The 20,152-nt window shown below is 44.4% G+C and overlaps 8 protein-coding genes across 8 annotated transcripts; 3 read left to right on the top strand and 5 right to left on the bottom strand.

Moving 5' to 3' along the window:
- Positions 1 to 2,902: 2,902 nt before the first annotated feature.
- N7478_003747 (DUF3632 domain-containing protein) lies at positions 2,903 to 3,928 on the top strand (the record flags this gene model as incomplete). Its single annotated transcript, XM_056919961.1, has 1 exon — positions 2,903 to 3,928. One exon carries the CDS (start codon positions 2,903 to 2,905, stop codon positions 3,926 to 3,928), a length of 1,026 nt encoding a protein of 341 aa, XP_056783119.1.
- A 3,155-nt stretch (positions 3,929 to 7,083) lies between these two features.
- N7478_003746 (kinase-like domain-containing protein) lies at positions 7,084 to 7,674 on the top strand (the record flags this gene model as incomplete). The annotated part of the gene is made up of 2 exons (XM_056919960.1): positions 7,084 to 7,193; positions 7,305 to 7,674. The coding sequence occupies 2 exons, from the start codon at positions 7,084 to 7,086 to the stop codon at positions 7,672 to 7,674; spliced, it is 480 nt and encodes a 159-aa protein (XP_056783118.1).
- A 509-nt stretch (positions 7,675 to 8,183) lies between these two features.
- On the bottom strand, positions 8,184 to 8,650 carry N7478_003745 (uncharacterized protein; the record flags this gene model as incomplete). Its single annotated transcript, XM_056919959.1, has 2 exons — positions 8,184 to 8,218; positions 8,362 to 8,650. 2 exons carry the CDS (start codon positions 8,648 to 8,650, stop codon positions 8,184 to 8,186), a joined length of 324 nt encoding a protein of 107 aa, XP_056783117.1.
- A 471-nt stretch (positions 8,651 to 9,121) lies between these two features.
- Positions 9,122 to 9,434, top strand: N7478_003744 (uncharacterized protein; the record flags this gene model as incomplete). The annotated part of the gene is made up of 2 exons (XM_056919958.1): positions 9,122 to 9,141; positions 9,194 to 9,434. The coding sequence occupies 2 exons, from the start codon at positions 9,122 to 9,124 to the stop codon at positions 9,432 to 9,434; spliced, it is 261 nt and encodes an 86-aa protein (XP_056783116.1).
- A 344-nt stretch (positions 9,435 to 9,778) lies between these two features.
- On the bottom strand, positions 9,779 to 11,458 carry N7478_003743 (uncharacterized protein; the record flags this gene model as incomplete). Its single annotated transcript, XM_056919957.1, has 1 exon — positions 9,779 to 11,458. One exon carries the CDS (start codon positions 11,456 to 11,458, stop codon positions 9,779 to 9,781), a length of 1,680 nt encoding a protein of 559 aa, XP_056783115.1.
- Positions 11,459 to 13,699: 2,241 nt separating this feature from the next.
- N7478_003742 (uncharacterized protein) lies at positions 13,700 to 14,770 on the bottom strand (the record flags this gene model as incomplete). The annotated part of the gene is made up of 1 exon (XM_056919956.1): positions 13,700 to 14,770. One exon carries the CDS (start codon positions 14,768 to 14,770, stop codon positions 13,700 to 13,702), a length of 1,071 nt encoding a protein of 356 aa, XP_056783114.1.
- Positions 14,771 to 16,822: 2,052 nt separating this feature from the next.
- On the bottom strand, positions 16,823 to 18,475 carry N7478_003741 (uncharacterized protein; the record flags this gene model as incomplete). The annotated part of the gene is made up of 2 exons (XM_056919955.1): positions 16,823 to 16,861; positions 17,192 to 18,475. 2 exons carry the CDS (start codon positions 18,473 to 18,475, stop codon positions 16,823 to 16,825), a joined length of 1,323 nt encoding a protein of 440 aa, XP_056783113.1.
- Positions 18,476 to 19,338: 863 nt separating this feature from the next.
- On the bottom strand, positions 19,339 to 19,994 carry N7478_003740 (uncharacterized protein; the record flags this gene model as incomplete). The annotated part of the gene is made up of 2 exons (XM_056919954.1): positions 19,339 to 19,850; positions 19,907 to 19,994. 2 exons carry the CDS (start codon positions 19,992 to 19,994, stop codon positions 19,339 to 19,341), a joined length of 600 nt encoding a protein of 199 aa, XP_056783112.1.
- Between the last annotated feature and the right edge of the window lie 158 nt (positions 19,995 to 20,152).

Here is a 20,152-nt window from a genome sequence, read left to right as displayed (position 1 = left end):
TGGGTAGAAAAGCGACTTTCTAGCCCGGCCTCTCCTCCGACCGATATTTGCCGCAGTGAAACCACCACCGAGGTCATTTTGGAGCATAGTAAACAAGTAATATCTGACTGATACAGGCACCCATGGCCAGACAGCATCCGTTAGAGAATTATCTAGTGTCAAACCCATAACTTCAAGCTTTGAGGTCGCGGTCAATACCGTTCTTGGAACCAACCTCAGAATATCCCCCGAGAGCCCACCCGGCAGTGTTCGTGCCAACGATTATGATTCGCAATAGTGGATGTGTATCTGGTAGAGCCCAATCCCTCTTGTCCCTCGACGATGAGCAAGTAGCTTCATTCAGATACCACACCACCAAAGCCCGATTAGGGCGAGCTGTGATTGGGAGCTCCTCCGATTCAAGTTGGACTAGTTGGCCTTTAGCTTCGGGGACGCGGTGAATGCCCACAAGGTGATGCTGCCGTAATATGCCCCTGTCATGTATGGAAGCTCTTTCATGAAGTCAAGTTCTTGGTTGACCTTGCTGCTGATCACACTGTTGAACGTCGCATCCCTGCCAACGCGCCCTCAAGATTGGTTACGAGTCTGATTGCACAATTAGCTTGAATTAGGCAAAGATCCAAGTTGCCCTCTTAAGAGCACTGCTCGGACTATTGCACCTCCCTGCTGCTCTGCTTTCTACTTGTCTTTAGGTTTCCCGCTCACAAACGCTGAGATTTTCAAGTATGCGAGCTGGGGTAGCCCGGCGAGAAGAGAACATAAAGAATAATCAGCCGTTGGAAAACGCAAATGAGAACGATCCAATCGTTGTGGAAATTCAATGCTCGTGCATCGATGCTCACTTGTGAGATGCACTCATCGCGAACAAGCCCAGTGGAGAAGTGTTTGGGAAATGACGTCACGCGAAGTTAGCTGCGGCAAGTAGTCAGCGACGCGTCGGACCACTTGGGAAGAACGATCCATGTCTGCTTCCGCAATGTAGGCCGCCTTGAAAAATCACACGGCACAGAAAATGTTGGCACCCCCTTCATGTTGAGCAGTTGCTTCATAAGTCGCCCCATCAGAAAACCCACATAACCACGTGCACACGATATCGTGATTTGATGCCGGTGCCGGAACGGAGCCGCATCATTGGAACTGGCTCCTCAGATCTCCATATGTAGAGTCAAGTTTCAATCAACTTGATCATCTCGCAGTATGTATTACCAGGTATCGCCCCTTCAAACCGACATCAATCATACTGCAGACACATCATAAATGGCCATGCCGACAGCGAGATGGCCACCACAGGCATATGAGTGGTACTATTCAATAGCTCTACCTCTAGATCAATCTGAAGCCCTTCTTGACTGGGGAATCCACCTTTAATGCACCTGGAGCGACTGAGCAGTCAACAGTGTGGGGCTGAAATTGAGACAATTGTCAAGTTATTATGGTCCGTGTCGGTAAAAACATAGGGATAACAAAGTGTAATTGTCTGGATCTGGTCTAGCTAGTAATTTTGTATGCACGGTGCGATTATCTAAGTGCCAAGCCGATAATGCGGGCCTAGCTGTTATTTACAGGAAACTTTTCACGTATGAACCATACCTCCATTACTCGACAGAAGAGCTTAGTGGAGACTTGGTCCAAGGGGTTCGCTCGAATGGGCCGGCCCTTGAGGGATTTCTCTATCTCCACTGCACGGAATCACTAACGGCGCGTAGAAATGAACTTAGATTGGCTGCCCTTATTTGAGCCCCGCAAATTCTGAGATATTTGATCCTAACCATCTCTAGTGAATTATCAGACGAGCGGGGAACCCTGTCATCTGAAGCGGCCCAAGGGTATTGCAAGAGGAGAAAATACAGATATGCCCCAGTTGGTTCGTAGTGTCTTCCGTTTTTCTTATGTAGTTCAGGCTTCTCTTACACATTATGTAAATTTACTAGCACTATACGATACTAGACTAACAGTATCTTTAAGGACCTTCAATTTCCTGTGGCCAGCCTAATGAACGATCTACGCCAATGTTCTGGCAATGGGGCCAGAACAGAGTGATTGAATGTGTATCGGTCAAGCCGGTTTTGAGAAAGACCGCTGATCCAAAATTTGATTGACCCACTTATGATGGCTATTTGCTCCACTTTGGAGCTACTTGAATTTCCCGAGGAATTGCGGCGATAAAAAATCACACCACCCCAATATCGCATCAATATATACTTTGCTCTTTTATCACGGGCAAGTGCAGGAACGCCCGACCTTATTACAGGGACACACACGTATAGGTCGGGAGCAGTGACATCCATAAGGACCGCAATATCCTAGGCATCGCTGGGGGTTTATTAGTTGGGTCTCATGAACAAAGGCCGAAAGGTGGTGCTTTACCGCTTCGGTATCTTTCTTCTCAAGGGTCAAAAGATTGTCGTTCGGGGACCTCTTATCAGAGAATGGGGAGTCATTGAGATCATGGATGTCATATTCATTTCCAAGCTTAGCGATGTCAAATTTCTGGGCTGAACTGTCCGGGAGAGCAAAGGCTTGTGAAAGCATTGGTTCAAGGAGTGCCACGAGAAGAACGGTTTGTAATTTCATTGTTTATTTGATGGCCAGAAAGATATCAAGAGGAGCTGATCCAACCTAGGAATCACCAACTACCAGCTGATATTTATACCTTTGTGAACATACTATGATAGATAAATGAGACCAAAATCATTGAGGGATTGATACCCTTGTATGCCAAGATCACAATATGCTACCCTAGACCTGCATTGAGGACAAACCGGAAATAATGTGCAGTAGACCATATCGGATGTCTGTACTCCGCATATTGCTCCAGGCAGCTTAATTGTTGTTTTTTCTTCCTCGTTACTTTACCTCCGCTCCCACACTTCCCAACATCCTAAAATTGCCCTCTTTTACAATGCCTGAACAACATTTTGATATCGAATGTACCGGTCAATATACAACTCCCAAGCACGGCACAGAGTATGGCCTGGGGGGGGAATTTGACGACATCCGAAACATGATTCTGAGTTTAGGTGAAAACTACCACCAAGAACACTGGAATTCCGCACAGCTAGAAGCTGGCTTACATGATACGTGGGACTTTCTTATACAAACCTCAAAAGCTACCCCCGCGATAAGTCCAGAACAGGATAAACTGGTTGTCCTGATTCTTACCATAGGGGCGCTTCGAGTGTTCAGTCGCCGAAGTGAGATTAAAGCGGGGCAAACCCAGAATATTACCCTTTCTCACCATGACCAATCAAGGACCAATCTTCCGTTTCTTGCACTGGACCTACAGAAGGAATGGATTACCAAATCGCAACAATACACTTCATGTGAGCGTAAAAGCCTCGCTGTATTCACTGCCAAGCTTTACGCGGCTGGGATATTTGAAAATGAATTGAGTATCGTTGCTCTATGGCTGCTGAAAATGACGCTCGAAGAAAGAATACCTCTAAGACATGATACAAACCAATATGATAGTGGTTCAATGCGAAAGTCCACGGTCGCCGATTTACTCCCCGCTTGTTTTGCGTGGCTGGCGAATGCAAATTTCAAACTTCTTACTATGGCAGCAGAGAATCACAACCCTTGCTCGTCTGTTTCTTTGACGTCTGGGCACGAAGCCCGAATCGTGACTGGAAGCCTGGCAGCCGAAGCAAATGTTGAAAGGTCTGGCTTTAGTATATCTCGATGGGTCTTCTGGAGATTTCGTCTAAAAGAGCTCACCTTCTGTGCGGACCAAGAGATATCCCAATTAGCGAGAGAGAGCTTCAATGAGATGATTCATACAGGTGTGGTTCTGGGTATTGATGTCCATGGAGAGAAGACCTATCTCGGCAAGGTTCATGAAGCTGTCAGCTCAGAGTTTAAGAAGAGAGGAATGACTGAGTGTGTTGATGCAAGCGATGTCAGCATCAATCTGGATTGGGCAGACTAGCCCCCCGGCATGGTCTGTTCTTCAAGGCATGCGCCCCGGTTTAGTTAACCTAAGCGAGTATGTCACCCGCCATATATCAAAATATCAACATCGCACGCAATATCATACATTTTGGATAAAAACGAAGCTATTCATACTGTTCACGTCACCCACCTATTTTGTGTCCTTGTTTCTACACCTTGTACACTTTCGCGGGGCTCTCCGCGGAGGCGTTTTACCGCTCGCCGGCCCTTCTACATCACAGCCATTATCGCCTTCCAAACAAGTCTATTCCTGTACAGTACACGTTTTTCTGTTTCTTTTGCTCTTAAACGGTGATCACTCGAGAATTATATTTTCAGAAGACCCCGCTTTCGTATCTAGAGGCTATTTTTCGCCCATAATCCCTCGTTCTCGTATACCAAAAATATACCGTTATGCATAGAAATTTCACAGTCTTTAATAAGTTGATTTAGAGCTTCTTTTGCTGGGCTTAGAGGGGGATAAGGCCGTTGCTGTAATATCGCTTTGATTGAAGCAGCTTAACATCCAATTTCCCAATGATATGATCCTACGGTGATATTCGGCGACCAGATCATTGATGGTTCCAACGGCGGTTGTGTGAAGCCTAAAGAATCAGACAACAAGGAGGAAGGTTGTAACTAAAACTTCTTATAGATACGGAGGATCGCAAACTAATGTGTCGGACTGAAGTGGCAGAATTACGGTCATTACGTGTAACTTATATACTTTCGGATAGTTATCATTAGTAAGCCCCATAGATAAATTACTCAGGGGTACTTCATTGAAATGACAGACTGTTACCATCTGGCGAAGGCCCCTAAATGGTTTAGCGCATCCCTGGTCCGACAACACTCACCCATCAAGAATCACTCCCATCAGGAATCATTCCCATCAAGAGTCACTCTCAGCACCATTTTCCACTCTTCAAGGCCGGACGATCATTGACGGGTCAGGTTACCTTATTGGCCAGCGTCACGGAAATCCTGCCTGGACGGGGTCCTGGCATTGGGTTCGCGAATGAGGGAATCATTCAGACAAACTGCCTACTTTTGACATATGTCTCGTGCAGTTCGAGACGACCGCTTTGAATTGGCTCAACAGTGGGCATGTCGCGGAACCTATTGCGTAAAGCGATTTTACTAAATACGACTCTAGGTATGGCCTACGAGAGAGCTTTGAAGCGACTGAACTGATAATGTGATGATTGCAATTCCCAGTGGCTGCTATGGCTCATGCTTTAGTCTATCTACTGTGCAAGTCTTGGCTTCTTCAGTTCCCATGGGAGATGAATACTGGTCCCTAGCACCACGCAGAGGTGCTTGCACATTGCTAGGGGGCCTTGATTTCGCAGCTGTCTCCTGCGGAGACTCTTGGTTTCGCAGATGTCCCTGCGGAGACTCTTGGTGTCGCAGATGTCCCTGCGGAGACTCTTGGTGTCGCAGATGTCCCTGCGGAGACTCTTGGTTTCGCAGATGTCCCTGCAGATCCTCTTGGTAACGCATTTTTCCTTGCGGAGAACTTATTTGACGCAGCGGTCTCCTGCGGAGAACTTGGTAATGCAGCGGTCTCCTGCAGAGAACTTGTTGACGCAGCGGTCTCCTGCGGGTCTCGATTGTCATCACAGCGTCCCCCTGCGGAGTTCACTTGGTAACGCAGCGCCCCCCTGCGAAGCACTGTTCTTATGTCACTGGGCTTGGATCAGCAACAGCCGTCGTCACGGAACCCTCAGGCCCGAAGGTCAGAGGCGACACACCGCGGCCGCGATGTGTGAAGAAAGACAAATGGATCGGGGGAGGAGCCTGCTTTTATGGACTTCAGCTACGCTTTCTCGCAACTACCAGCAGTGCAGGTTTCTCACCGAGGACGGTTCTGGCGGTCGATGCAATGTCTTCACCGGTCTTGATCCATGAGCTGGACGATGCTGGCGAACGGATCGCCAATCATGTCGCGGCAGACAGCACCACGACCGTTCATTCCATCTGGGTGTGTAGTATTCCTGACTCACAAAAAGTGCGGGTCGAATCACAAAATTGGCGCAGTTGCAATCGGAGGGGAAAGAGCTGGCTCGCCCATGGTTCACAGCAGTGGTACGGTGACCTCAGAGAAGTGAGTCAGAATGAAGGTCCTCGGCGTTATGCTGCGCGTGCGAAGTGCCATGGTGGAGGAGTGTCGTCAGGCCATTGGTCTACTTTGAAGAGGCCCGTCGAATTGCGTGCGGCTTCAATGTCACCTCTGCTTGACTATGCTCAAGTTCTGGCGGCTTATTGTGAAGTGCGGCCCGCTCGATCACTGATTTCTCCGGTTTAAGGACACAATACTTGAGTATAATACCGTAGCACTGGCTGTCACAAGGCTCCATTGTTCTCTGCTGATTGAGCATGACATCGAGCGTGATCGGCTGCGAAACAAGACCCCAAAGCGCTGGATCGAAGCCTCTGTTCTAGCTTCACTGATGGCTCGCCCTTCGTCTAATACATCGAGTGTATACAGTCGCTCGCCAGACACACCAAGACCACACCCCTCAAGCGCTACGCATGTCTCCGCCTGGGACGATCTTCCCGAGATTACACCACTGGACCATCGGATCTTTGTGGCGGGGAGAACGACCATGGCATTAGAGACGACAAAGACGCACCTCAGTACAGTAAAGAGCGTAGCAACCCCGCGAGACCCAATCACTGAGAAGGGGAGCCAGCGTGATCAGCAAGCTCACGAAAATGAGTTCTTCCGCACCTGTTGCATGAATTTCTGCCATCTCGCGACAGCTGTGGTTGACATCACACATAAGCTTGTATTGGAAGAGCGTTTCCATTCTGAGCAATTCACCCCAGTCAATGCACGCTTGTGCCGGGACGACCAGCAGCAGCTAAACGGATCTTGAAATGTGAGAGAAAAAGGCAGAACGTGGATAAAGAGATAATAATGGTCAGAAGGATTTCTAAGTTTACCCATGTCAGTTACGAATTCCTTCCATCAATCGATATTCTTTGAACGTGGAAAGCTTATACCCTTGTCTCTCTATAGAACCGAATATGCAGCCCCCAAGAAATTATCCATCTTGATCTGAGACGATCTCAAAATGGGATTGTCAGTTCAGTCTTAATACATCAACTCCTTCTATGTCACTAATTTGAAGATATGACCAAATCAAGATGTACCTAGATGAAACATGGACACCAACAGCGCAGAATCTCCCAGATGAATATATTATCATATTGCCGTTACTTCATGCAGCATTCTATTCACTCTATGGATCAAATGTGTAAGCCGCTGGGAGAGAAGCACTTTTCACGCAATTACTGGAAGCGATTGCTTTTCTTCACGATCAACGTATTTGGCATCGCGATGCGAAACCAGCAAATATACTAGTGAGGAGCTATGACCCTCCGGATTCTATGCTTACAGACTTCGGCTGTGCATCTGATAAGGCAGCTATCAGGTTTGATGGAACTGGAACCCGTCGATATCTTGCACCAGAGCAACAGTGCGGGGAACTACATGGAAAGGAGGTCGATTATTGGAGTTGCGCTATCATCGGATTGGAATTGATACGTGGAAGGATTATCGAGTCAAGAATCAAACCTCGCGATAATGGCTGTCTTGATCTTGATAATAAAGATATGGCGAACCTGACCTCGCCAGATGTTCTGTCAAAATGCTCTCGAGCCATGATACAAGTTGAACCAGATATGCGAATGACGGCTGCCCAGGGGCTAAAGCTTCTTCAATCACCTCAAGTATAGGAGCAAGCCCCTGCCAAGCGAAAGATTGACAGTTCTCCGCTGTTGAATGATGACAGCTCAGCTACACCTGCCTTTTACAAGTTTAATTTGGAGCCAAGCAATACATAAAGATGATCCGCAATCAATTTGTCAGATTTCTGGGGTGACATCTCAAATAGTTGAAGCAAAGGTTTCAAGTTCTATGGTCATTCCTGTTATCTCTCCTTTAATAACCGTATGATTATTCAAGCCTGCTTCCAGTCCCCTATGTTCAATAGCGAATTTTAGTAGTTGACTTTGAGATACTTCAAGAGATTTGCACAAAGTCACACGTCGCGTGAGACCCAGTTCATATAATTCGGTCTACAGCCGTGAGCCATAAGCCAAAAAAGGAGCGACAATGAATTATCATTGTAAATGATCCAGTATTCAGACGGAAAATCATTGTTGGAGACTCCGGAACTGATATTCATATATGTATCAATCAAAGATTGTAGAGCGATATGTCAGCATTATGCGCCGGCATGATATCAAATATTTTCATTGGAAACCATTGCCCAACCTCCTTTTGAATAATAAATAATATTGGGGATGTGCCCAAAGATCACACCTTGAATTCTCAAGACCTCCATACACCAAAGCTATCATACAGAAGAAAGTCTAAAGACACATATTCATCATATTTCCCGGTACTTCGTTGATACTCACCTCGAACCTTGTTGAGAATATTATCATTTGGTTCGTTAAGGAAATTTCGCAATAGACTCAGTTGCTCAGGGGCAACCCGCTCGAATGGCAGAGGCATTGTGAATTGCCAAGCAATGTGTACTAATTTGTGGATCGTGGCCTCATCAAGGCGCTCTGAACAGCTTTTCACATAATTATCGATAATGAGTAGATCTTCGTCATTTCGCTTAAAACATATAACAGTGTCATGGATGGCTCTTGCATCCTTGCTGAAGTTTGGTGGAATCGTAGTTGTAGCGAGAGTTTCCATTCTCGAGAGCAAAAGCTCTTTCAATACAACTCTCGCCAAATCACGTAAATGATCATTAAGATGGCTCTATATGTTGTAATAAGCACCTGAGAGTATATAAGCTATGGAGCTGATATGTCAAACCTTTGATCTTCTGTTCATGGTTTAGATCAATATTATATAGAAAACGTTGGTAGTAGATAATTTTTAAAGCGCTGGGAACGACGGAATATATGGTTACTTTATATAACATATAACAAGTTATGATGACGAGATGTGGTAGGCAGTGTACCAGCCCGAAGGTTACATTCAGGGTGCCAGGTCCGTAATTGTAAGTATCAATTTCTCATGATATATGCTATAAATGAGCTCCTCATTTATGAATATGATCAGGCATCAAGGCCTGATGCTCATATAAAGCTTACCCTTTCCCTCTCATGCGCATTTCCCATAGCACCCAGATCTCATCTAATTACATCTTGGTATTTGAGAATGGCGCAAAGGCGCTTGAAGTAAGTTAAACAGCGTTTCGTTAATACTATATGTGCTAATTTTGGCACCTAGTACCAGTGATTCCACTCAGGCTCCTCTTAGCCAAAACAATGTTCGACAAGTTCCACCAGTGCCATTCCACAGCATCAAAAGATTTCAAGAGGCACCGTCATCGGCACAGCCCTACTATATAGATCAGTGTGCAAAAGAACGAGCGGCGCGTCTCGTTGAACTTTCAAATGAAGTGAAAGCGATGGACTGTATCCTCGGAGCTGATAGTGGAAAAGGGGACAAAAGCGAGCATGCAGTTTAAAGTTATAATCTTGTTGAATGGAATGTTTACTAAAAGAAGTCTTCCCCTATTTGTTAAGGGTCTAAGTTGTAGAATAGTTGATTAAAGAGGAGCGCTCTAAGATAGATGCATCTAGCCGCACAGGGCGATGTGAAGCACACACAACACCACCACGACACTCTATATAGAGTAGAATATAGACAGTAAACCCGAGATCCTGGAGTAATAGTTGTGGATGGATACGTGAATTAACGCGTCTAGCAAAAGTTGCTGTTGACATTTGTTATAGAACTAACTCTCCGGCTTGCCTATATCGCCTGTGGCAATTTTCGAATCTATTTGACAAAATCCACAATAGACTCTTTTCATTTCCTCAAGCTCATTGTGGGTTCCCTCTTCAACAATTTCCCACGTTCCACAACCAAGATTCGATCTGCTACTTTTGCGGTCGCGATTCGATTGGTAGAAATCAGAGTTGTGCATTGAAGCCTTTTCACCTCCCCGCAAACTTTCTTCTCAGTTTCTGCGTCAATGAGGCTGGTGAATTCATCCAGCACAAGAACATACGGTTCTGTGAGCAAGGCCCGCGCAAGCGCAATTCGCTGTCTCTCTCCAGCAGATAAATTTGCGTCCTCGGGTACAACAGTTTCAAACCCCTTTTCCAGATTATTTATTACTCCATATATCATTGCAGACCGACAAGCACGATGTATATCCTGAATATCATAGTCCTTTCCAAGAGTCAAATTAAACATAATTGACCTGTTCTCCACGAGGAATTTATTCGCAGGGACATAGGCGATGATTCCTGTCAAGAGTTCGGGTGATTCTAGGCCACTGATGTTGAAGCCATCGATTTTGACACCTCCAGATTGAACACTAGATTGCCATACAATAAGGTCAAGTATGGTAGACTTTCCAGAACCGGATTCTCCTACGATCGCAATGGTCTCACTTGGATGGGCCCTGAAAGTGATGTTTCTCAGAATCGTTTTCTGATCACGAGAGACGCTGACATTATCACAGAAAATAAAACCTTGGGTGTCGTCCTTTGACCAGCCGTTACGGAGACCGTTGGTTATCTCTTCCTGATGATCCTCCAAAAGACGTCGAATTCTGCGAGCCCCATTAACAATATAAGTCAAACATCTGCAAATCTCCATAAGGAATTTGATAAATATTGGCCAGTAATTGATTTGAAGTGGAAGATTTTCTAATGGGGCGCGTTGCTGAATGATGAAGAAGAGACTTCGCTCCAACCCTTGTACGATAAATCTTTTGAATGTGAACCAAAACATAGAAGTGTTTTCGCATTGAAAGCTTCTGTGCAAGGCCTGAGAGAAGCGGCCATGAAAATATGATGTAGCACCGAACGTTTTGATAAGAGAAGAATTTTCGAGGGCTTGATCTTGAGCCCTATCCTTCTCTAGTGCTTTGCGCTGACGCTTAGAATCAAACTGCAAGTCGCTCATGGAGGTGTCCAATACCATATAAATTATACCTCCGAATAGGAACAGAGACGCTGAGGAGCCAAGCGTGTAGTATAGGACAATATAATTGAAAATCAGGTTTATCAATGCTGGCATTGTTTCGAAGAAAATGGTGACTGATAGATGTCCAATAAAGCCGGCTTGCTGTATCATGTTCCCTTTCGCGGCCTTGTCATGTAGAAGGTGCCATCTTTGGCCGCGGTTCAGGATATACAATAGCATGGTAGATTGAAGTTCGGCGACCCAGGATGTTTGTATATAGGTTTTTAACATGCTTTGCAGCATAATACAGAAATTTAAGACATTTTCCATAGTTCCCACCTCTTTAGGCTCTCTGTTGGGTTTCGCATCAAGCGCCCGGCCTGTAGTGTGACCGCGACTTGGGCAATAATTCTTCCTAGGGTAAACAGAGAGCAGAACACAAGTGCGACCTGTAATTGGGCGTTTCTTCGGGAGAAGAGAAGAGAGACGAATGGAAATAGTCTTCGTTTCGTGTGATTCCATTGCTTTACCATATATGATAGGTTTGCGCAAAGGAATACAGCTAATCCACATGGTAAAGGTCGGCTGGAGACTATGATCATGTCATCCCAGCCTAGGAGGAATGGATGGGCATCGACGAGAAAAGAGACCAGGTATAATCGGAAAGGGCCGAATCCTGACATATGAAGCTTAAAGATCCAACCAAAAGACCACAGCATGGCTAAGAAGACCCTTGAGCAACGATAGACATTGAATGGCTCTTTGTCAAGGACACAAATCACTTCAGCCAAGTACAGAATGATGCAAGTAATATAGATGGAATGTGATTCCATTGTAGCAATCGATCGAGTATGCAGTGAATAGGAAAAAGAGTGCAGAAATCAGCTCTTTATAAATATCCCTTATCGTGCGTAGGTGCTAATATTCTAGTCCCTCGTACTAGCGATGGCACCCCTCCTAGACAAAGCAATGTCTGTAAAATCCTGCCCGCCAGGCACCATAGCTTGACGAGATATCATCGTACAGATGCATCAACACAACCCCACTATACTGGTGTATTCATGAAAGAACGATCATCATATCTGGCCGAGTTATCAAGCACACTGCGCGCAATGGGCCGTATTTTGACAAGCCAGAATGCGAAGACAGAAGAGAGCGCCAAGGCTGTTCAAAAGCCATACCAAGCACGAGGGGTGTCTTCAGCTATCTCGTACATAGTGAAAGAATGGTATGATCACTTTGGAGCGAAAGCATAAAGAGAGGAAATCTCAGAATGATTGATATAATGAGTGAACCAGATGGGCCGGGTCGATATGAGTAATGAAGACACTTGTGCCATATCTTGCTAGATGACATAGAAGAAATAAGGTAATTTCAGTGGCTGAGCTAAATAACCTAGGTTTTACTGCTCTACTGGCATTACAATAGTGAGCCCCGTGGTAGGCGGAGGGTCTTTGAATCATAGCTGTCAATGTAGTATTATCATCTCATGTGTCTATCTAATTTACTTGAATTACCTGACGTAATGTGGGTAGAGACCTGATGATTTGTATTCCCTACCCATGAAGAAGTCTTTTCGATTACCACTTGAATTTCTGTCATAATATCGACGTGACTATCGAGCATCTGCACTGTTTCATATTGACGTCTTTGGTGTATGGTAACTGGATAAGTGAAAACATATCTCAAGACTATAAGGTTTGAGGATCTATACCAGCTGTGCTTTAGCCCTGTTCAAAGCGCGCCTGAGAAGATTCCTTGTGTAGGAGTCCTGAGTCGAATATAATAGAAACCAAGCCATGATTTTCTTGCAATAGAATAAATTGAGTTTTTGATACGACTCTGGGTATCTTGAGATTCGAGGGTTTGACTTAGAACATGCAATCCATGGAGGACCAGCTGGCTTTTAAGCCAGGTCGTGCTCTAATAAATGTCAAAATACTCCTATCTCCAGGAGTTTGTTAGAAGCTATTCCAAAAGCAGATATTGTAGCCCTCCAGTATACTAGGGAATTTAATTGGATGGCCCGGGAAAAGGGAAAAATTATAGAAGGATATCAGGTGAGCGGAAAGCAAAAACCCATATTTGTGGAAGGAATCACTTCAAATAACGAATATTATTCGCTTGACCGTAGTTAGGCGCGAGATTCATGGCGGCAGGGTAAAAACAAAGACAGAAGAGAGAACAACACCACCAAATAGAAAAATAACCATAGGTACTGGATTATATCAAGTATAAGTAGACAGTGGTGGCGTAATTGGGTTATAAAGGAAATCTCGAAGTAGAAAATGCCTCAAACCAGAGCTTGGTTCCGACAAAAGAAAAAGCTCCATCTTCTCGGCCCTACTCAAAGAACTCTGAGGATGCCCGAATGACTCGACAATGTTCCGGAAGGAATGGATCTCAAACTTTGAAACACCCAATTCAATTCACTGGCTCCAGTTCCTCAAGTGCTTTAGTGAGCTGAGTTAGTCCGACTTTCCGGGCCAGAACTTTCATACCTACCACTTCAACTTGGAATTGCATACTGCAAACAACTCTTATCTTTCCAATAGCGACTTCTTCCAGCGTGGAAATTCCACCGTCGACTTCAACTTTTCGCGGAAAAGAAGAGCCGGGGTACCTATGGTGCTGAGCACAGCAACTTCTAACAATATTTATGATGAGGTCCTGAGCAAATTCCCCTGGATCTATAGTATCACAACGTAAATACTCCAAAACACGTCTCAGAAGCTCTGTGCTTGACTCGGGCTGCAAAGTCAAGATCAATGCCCCTTCCCGCCACTGTTGATAATCGTGAATGTTTTGCAGAGCTCAATAAGCAAGTTCAGTGCTCCTCCAATTCATAGCTATCCTCGTAACTAGGTTGGCAGGAGCACGATGACCACGTGAAATGAACCAGTTCCCCATTTCCACTGCGTTGGAATTTGAAACCAGTGATGCCCATCCAGGCAATTCATGTCCCTCCAAAGGATTCCCCAGATCAAGACCACGGCTGCACATCAACTCGTTTGCCATATGAATATCGGCAAACTTGCAAATATTGTAGATTCCTTCGGAGCCAAGCGACGACAGACTGACGTCCTGGTCCGACTTTATGACACCCAAGCATGTTTTGAACCAATCTAGATGCCAAGTACATATCATAATGATTGTTTTTGGTTCAAATGGGTCACCCCAAATACGAACAAGATTGAACAATTCCTTGGAACTCATAGAGGATATTATAAGAGCTCCCGCCTTGATGTTCTTTGTTCTCCAGCAATGCCAAAGTAAGTTGTTTTCTTTTGAATTGTAGGATGAAACAGGAAGGACTTGGGAGCTAAGAAGAAATTCCAAGCACGCTTTACAATCTTGAGCTAGCCACGTGGGTAAGTCAAAATCTGCCTGGTTTTCGAGGCTTGCGCGTTCAGAAACGTGATCAAAATCATAATAGACTTTCCAATATTGATAGATATTCTCACGAGTAGATGACATTGCAAGAACAGCAGCAATACTGGTCTGAAACTGAGGATGCTGGTTCCCCTGACTCAATGCTCGAAATGTATGAAGGTGGTCGTGGGAGCCCAATGGGTCTGAGAAAAGTCCGATTTGAATGATCAAGTTTATCAGCTCAGCGGGCAACCTCTCGATTCGATCCATAAGAATGGCCATCTGGTGTAACTCGCCACGGTATTTCGTAATATTCAAGCTAGCTTCGAAGATTCTTGCTCCTACTGTGTTGGATCCGATCATACATCCGGTGAGTGATCTCCCTTCTTCTTGCTCGAAGATAGCTATGATGGAAGGGCATAGTTCTGAAGGAGGTAAAAGGCCATTCACCATAAGTTTCACAACCGTCAAAAGGCACTCCAGGTCTTGATTATCATCGATTCCATGCATCATCCTGTCGATCAATTTTGTAGGCACATAAGATATAGCTTTGTGCAACCTTTCGATTAGCTGCTCTGCCGACGCCTCCTTTTGGTCTCGCAATATGACTGCCAAGATATATCCATACACATCTTCGAAATTGATCTCGAGAACACGCGGGGTATCGCTCTTGGAGTCTAGTTGGCAAATTGGATTAGCTGAAATATTCTAATTGTCGTGCTCAAGACTTACACCATGCGCTTATAAGAGACGCAAGGTCGTTCCATAGGACCAGAGATTGTGGCATCACAAGAGGCGTCTTGATATCTGGAATATGAAGTAACTTTGACTGTAGGGTCGACCAACAAAAGACACTTGCTTTATATTATACTTGCGCTGGTGCTTCTCTTTTATCCGCTTTATCTAGCATCTTGACCTTCTTGAGTGGCTGTAGCTGTGCATATTGCGAGTATAATTTGAGAAATATAAGGCAACTGACTCTCTAGAAAGTCTAAATCGTCGGGCATGATTGATGCACTCTTACTTCACAACATCTAATCTTTTGTGGGTGTAAGATCTTCATTTGCCAGGAAAACACAAACTGTCTCCCTGACAGGGTCTTGTATTTCTGTGCTTGCTATATGCACGACGACCGTGCATAGGGTAATAATACTGCTTGTAAATCGTATTCCAAGCCTTAAGTGTCTTAGTGAATCGCGCAGAGTAATATATAGAGCAAGGTAAATTAGATTAGGTAAAGCATGAGCTTTGAAATCGAAGTGCCAGAACGCCTGTGAACACGATAACGCAATCGACCTGTCAATTTGATAGATCTATCGTGTAAAGTACAATCTTTGCTTGGGCAGGCTCAGACGATTGACGCCTATTTGGGTAAATAAGATTCGGTCCTGATATTTTGCCGCCCATTTTCGTCCAATGCCTGATAGTACACTAAAAACATTCACCAGAGACCGGGACTAACTAAACTGACAATCTGCTTTATATTCAACCTCAGTGGACCAATGCTATAGATCATCACGGTCTGAATGTAATAACATAGCCTATCTTTGTACTCTTAGTAGAATTTCCAGTAACATAATACTGCCATTGATATCTAAAAGCCCGAGATTGGCTCATAAAACAATCTCTTGCATCCCATCCAAATTCCCCTCCAAGAGTACTTTAAAGGCGCAATGCATAAAAGTAAAAGAAGCCAAAAGACCAGTCCTCCCATTAAACCAAACTCTAGAGCGACGGTGTCCAACAAAGACATAGCTAGATATCGATTGGGTACTTGGGTATCGTATTCAGACTGCCAAGGGAGTATGTTCGCGTTCTGTCACGCTTAATATGGCCCAACTCTATGTCTGGTTGAGGGACAGGGGCCGACCAGGACCTTTGAAAGGTTGCTTCAAGAGATCCGCTCAATTAGCTTTGAGAAATGGACAGAAGAATAGGAGCCTCACACTTTGCACCGGTAACTCTTCAATAATGACCAGCAACTCCCGAAGGTCCCTTTATGGGATCTGCTCAGTCAGCTTAGAGAAGTGGATAGAAAGATGGGCGTCTTACGATTCATGCCAATAGCTCTTAAATATTTTAGGCAGCCCATCATATTTGTCATCATCAGGGAAAGAAGCTTATGCACAGGGGACTTCAACATATATTTAAAAGAATGTAAAATTAGTTGGGTAGCCCAGAGTGTAGGTTTCGAGGTGGAGGGGAAAGAGAAAGCCAGTGTCACTTATGACAGAGATATTGTAAATGAAATTGCTTGGTCCGAGTTTATCTGGGGTTTTCTCTATATTCTGGTTCATATATCCCCAAAAATTCGAGAATGTCGTGATGAGATCAATCATGTTATTACTCTTTGCAAGCAATAAAGACACCGTCTGTGTAAGAACAAGGTCATTCGGAATGACCTTGTTGTGTGCGAGCGAACGTCTCTTCGAGCTACTATTTCTCTAGCCAGGTATACCTCATTGCTGATACTTTCAAGGTCTCTGGTTGAAAAACAAATTAAAATTTCAAAATCGAAACGTTATAACAAAATTCGCCGACAAGACTCATCATCAAATAACCCAATCAGTTTGCAATTGGCGAGGCCAAAGACCAACCAGCAACCTTTTTTAGTTTTAAAATTACTTACAAAGCACCTCTTCCAGCCGAAAGAAAATATCAGAGTGGATCATAGGGGAGGGGGAGAGATATGTCAAGGGGTAAGCTTATTAGCATTGTTTTACACCACATCTGGGGTAAGACTTCATGAAACAGCAAGTAGGCATTCCCGCGGCTGGATGAAAGATAGCAACGCTACCAGAGTTCATTGTTTTTGATTTCAGCCCTTGCAATTTCATTCTGACAATGAACAAAACTAGTTATATCTTTCAAGTTCAGATTTTCCAAAATCGTCATGTCTTTTTTGTGACAAATGAGTGAGTATCCAGCATACACCTTTAAGAATTTCAACTTTTTGATGGCGAACTGCTCGACTGCAGACTTTTGCTTTATATCATTATTTCTTGCCCATTCACAGGCTCCTTGAATAACTGCAGAGTAGATCTTTTGGGGCCAATCGGGGGGATGTAATGCAGGATGTAAGGTAATACGTCTGATGACGCATTCAAAGATCAAGATACTACCGGCTGTCTGTCGATTGGCGGTGTTGATAGCGCATTCCCATCTCTCGCTCGCATCATATGTAGTGTGCAAGAGCCAGTGGGTTGCTTGTAACCGGTCGTGATGAGCTGCTGTCATGAGCGGGGACTGCGATACAACCCCGCTTGAAGGTGGCCAGCAATTTGAATTTAAGAGCCAGGAGAAAATGGAAACAGGATCCAGATAATACTCCGCCATTTTGCACCAAGATGTTAACGGGAAATCATGTACGGTGCTTGACAAGTCAATTCCGCGCAACCGCATTCGTTCTGCAAGTTCTTGGTTCGCAAATTGGCATATATGAATACGGTCAGTGTACATCAAGTTGAGGACGCTGCATAGATCACGATCGAGGGCTGGTGCTCTTTCTATTTTATTCCAGCAAGCTGTAAACAGCTCTGGCTGCATAACGGACATTTGCACAATAGTCTCAGTTGGATTATGAGCGAATAATGCGGATGGTTGAATAAGTTGTTCGGGTGTCATCCTTACTATCAGTTCACCAGCAAGATCCAATTTCCCCGCATGGAACGCGATGTGAAAGAAGCTCTGTCCTGCACGATTGAAGTAACTCGCTTCTATACTTCTCAATGAGAGAAGCCAAAGAAAACACTCTGGGCATGTCTGAATCAATTCAGACGCTGTATCCAGTGCTGACAGGTGACTCGGCATTGGAATTTTATCCTTAGAATCCAGTGCGTGACGGAAGTCTGTGTATAAATTCCACTCTCTTGCTAGAATCTTCGATGAAAATTCAAAAAACTTTCGAATTTCCAATCGTCCTTCATGCGAGACCTTTTTGCTGGACTGCAAAGTCCTGAGGGTATGAAGCGCGATGTGCGACTGAGTACTGTCTTCGACTAATAGTCTACCGTAGAGTTGACTTATGATATTGTAGTCAAGTGAGTCTGCTGGCTCCAATGCGTCATTCAGGACGGACAAAATAAATTGATCAACAATATCCTCGGCATTTTGTTGAGTGGTCGCGTGGATACGATCGGTAGGTTGCGGGCCTATGCCGTCGAACGAGATGATCCGCTCGAACGGTTGCAGATTCTCGGCACTCATTTTTGGAGGCATTTTCAAGTTATCTGGTGGAATTGGCGGCTTTGAAAGGTAAACTACAAGTATGCCAAACTTTCAATTCTTCTTTAGTTGTCGAGCATGTATAATTTCTTTGCCGAGGGTAAGACTTACCGATCGATAGTCTGTAAGAATGTCTGAGTAGATACTCCTGTCTAGTATCGTCAAGAAATTAGGTGGGATAGATAAATTACAATCTACCACCAATTCAGACGACAACCGTATAATTTTATCGAATGTAGTCAATTATCTAGTTGGGAATCCTTGTAGGAGATATCGAATCTTATACCCTACAAACTAGGGGGAAGTCACTTGTTTTGTATTCAGTCTCTTGAAAGGGCTGGAGAGCACTAAGTTCTGAGTAGTGGGCTGTAACCCTGCTTGTAAATTTTCAGGCTTGTTATTTTGAGAACCAATAGGAAGCAAGACCTATCCGTTCACTCAAATTTCATCGAGGATAACTCCATACGGAGTCTCTCGGTGCGGCCTTTGTTATGGCACTTCCTATGGACCATGCCTTTAGCAACGATTTATTCTCTCCTACTACCTCTCTCTTTTTTGTTGGATCCCCATGGGTATTCCCTAATAAATTGGAAGTGGATCAAAAGTAGGCAATAAACACTATATAGGGCACTCTTCTGGATTGTTCCGTGTAGAACTTTTAAGTGGAGTACAAGATACATGGCTATGGCTACAAAAATAAAATCAATCAAGTAAGACTAAAGCATGTATATTCACAGAGTAAGAGACTAAAATGCCGATCAATTTAGCTGTAGCGATAGTATATACAAAATGAAAAATCCGGAAAGGCTGGGAGCAATATTTTATCTGGAAACTTGAACTGCCTTTTCTTATGTACACTAGGTAGTTTTGGAACCATTCAAGGTAATTAGTGAGTCTTTGAGATCCGAGAGAAAATCCAGAATCAGCATTGCTGGTCCGCTGGTTGAAAGTCGCATATACTGTTTCTCTGGGACAGCAACCATCAACATCCAGCGGTCATTACCAAAGGGAATGATCAATTCCACAAAGGCTGAAACCCGATGCCAAGAACCATCAATCAATGTGTTAATCAGGATAGTTTGATGGAGGGATAACGCGAAGAAAGTAACTAGCCATCTTTCATCTGCCGAGTCCATAGTACTCCAACGCGACACGAGGGCATCCCGAGTTACTTGGCCATGACCTCGGCGCATAGCTTCGAAGCCACTAGTAGTCATCATGCACAAATAAACTTCTGCCAGAATAAACTGGTTACTCGAGCGATCAAATAGCCTTTGACAAGCCTGAAGAAGACACACATCCCATATCCGAACATCATTCTCATTCGAATTAGAAGAGATTTGATTGCCGAAATTCGCAGACACAAGGCCTATATCGATGGGTTACTTTTGTTCTTATTCCGTATCTCTACTAATAATCACTTACCTTGGGATCGGGGGTCGGTGCAAGCACGAGGTTCACAGAGTACAAGTTTTGAAGTTAAGCTCGAAAAGCTATCAAACAGAGTGACCATTTTGACGACGAGTGGTGTGTAGCTTAATCCCCACAACCACCAAAGTCAAGATGTAGACTGGGTCAAGAGTGATATATTAGCCGAGACTTGACTAACCCCTTATAACTTTCAAGCTCCAAGGCCTTAATAGACAATCTCAATCAATAGGGAGCAAAAAA

The sequence above is a fragment of the Penicillium angulare genome, assembly GCF_028827245.1.
Source record: "Penicillium angulare strain IBT 27051 chromosome Unknown utg000003l_segment0_segment0, whole genome shotgun sequence".
Lineage (NCBI taxonomy): Eukaryota > Fungi > Ascomycota > Eurotiomycetes > Eurotiales > Aspergillaceae > Penicillium > Penicillium angulare.
This window is presented reverse-complemented; position numbering and strand designations above follow the sequence as displayed.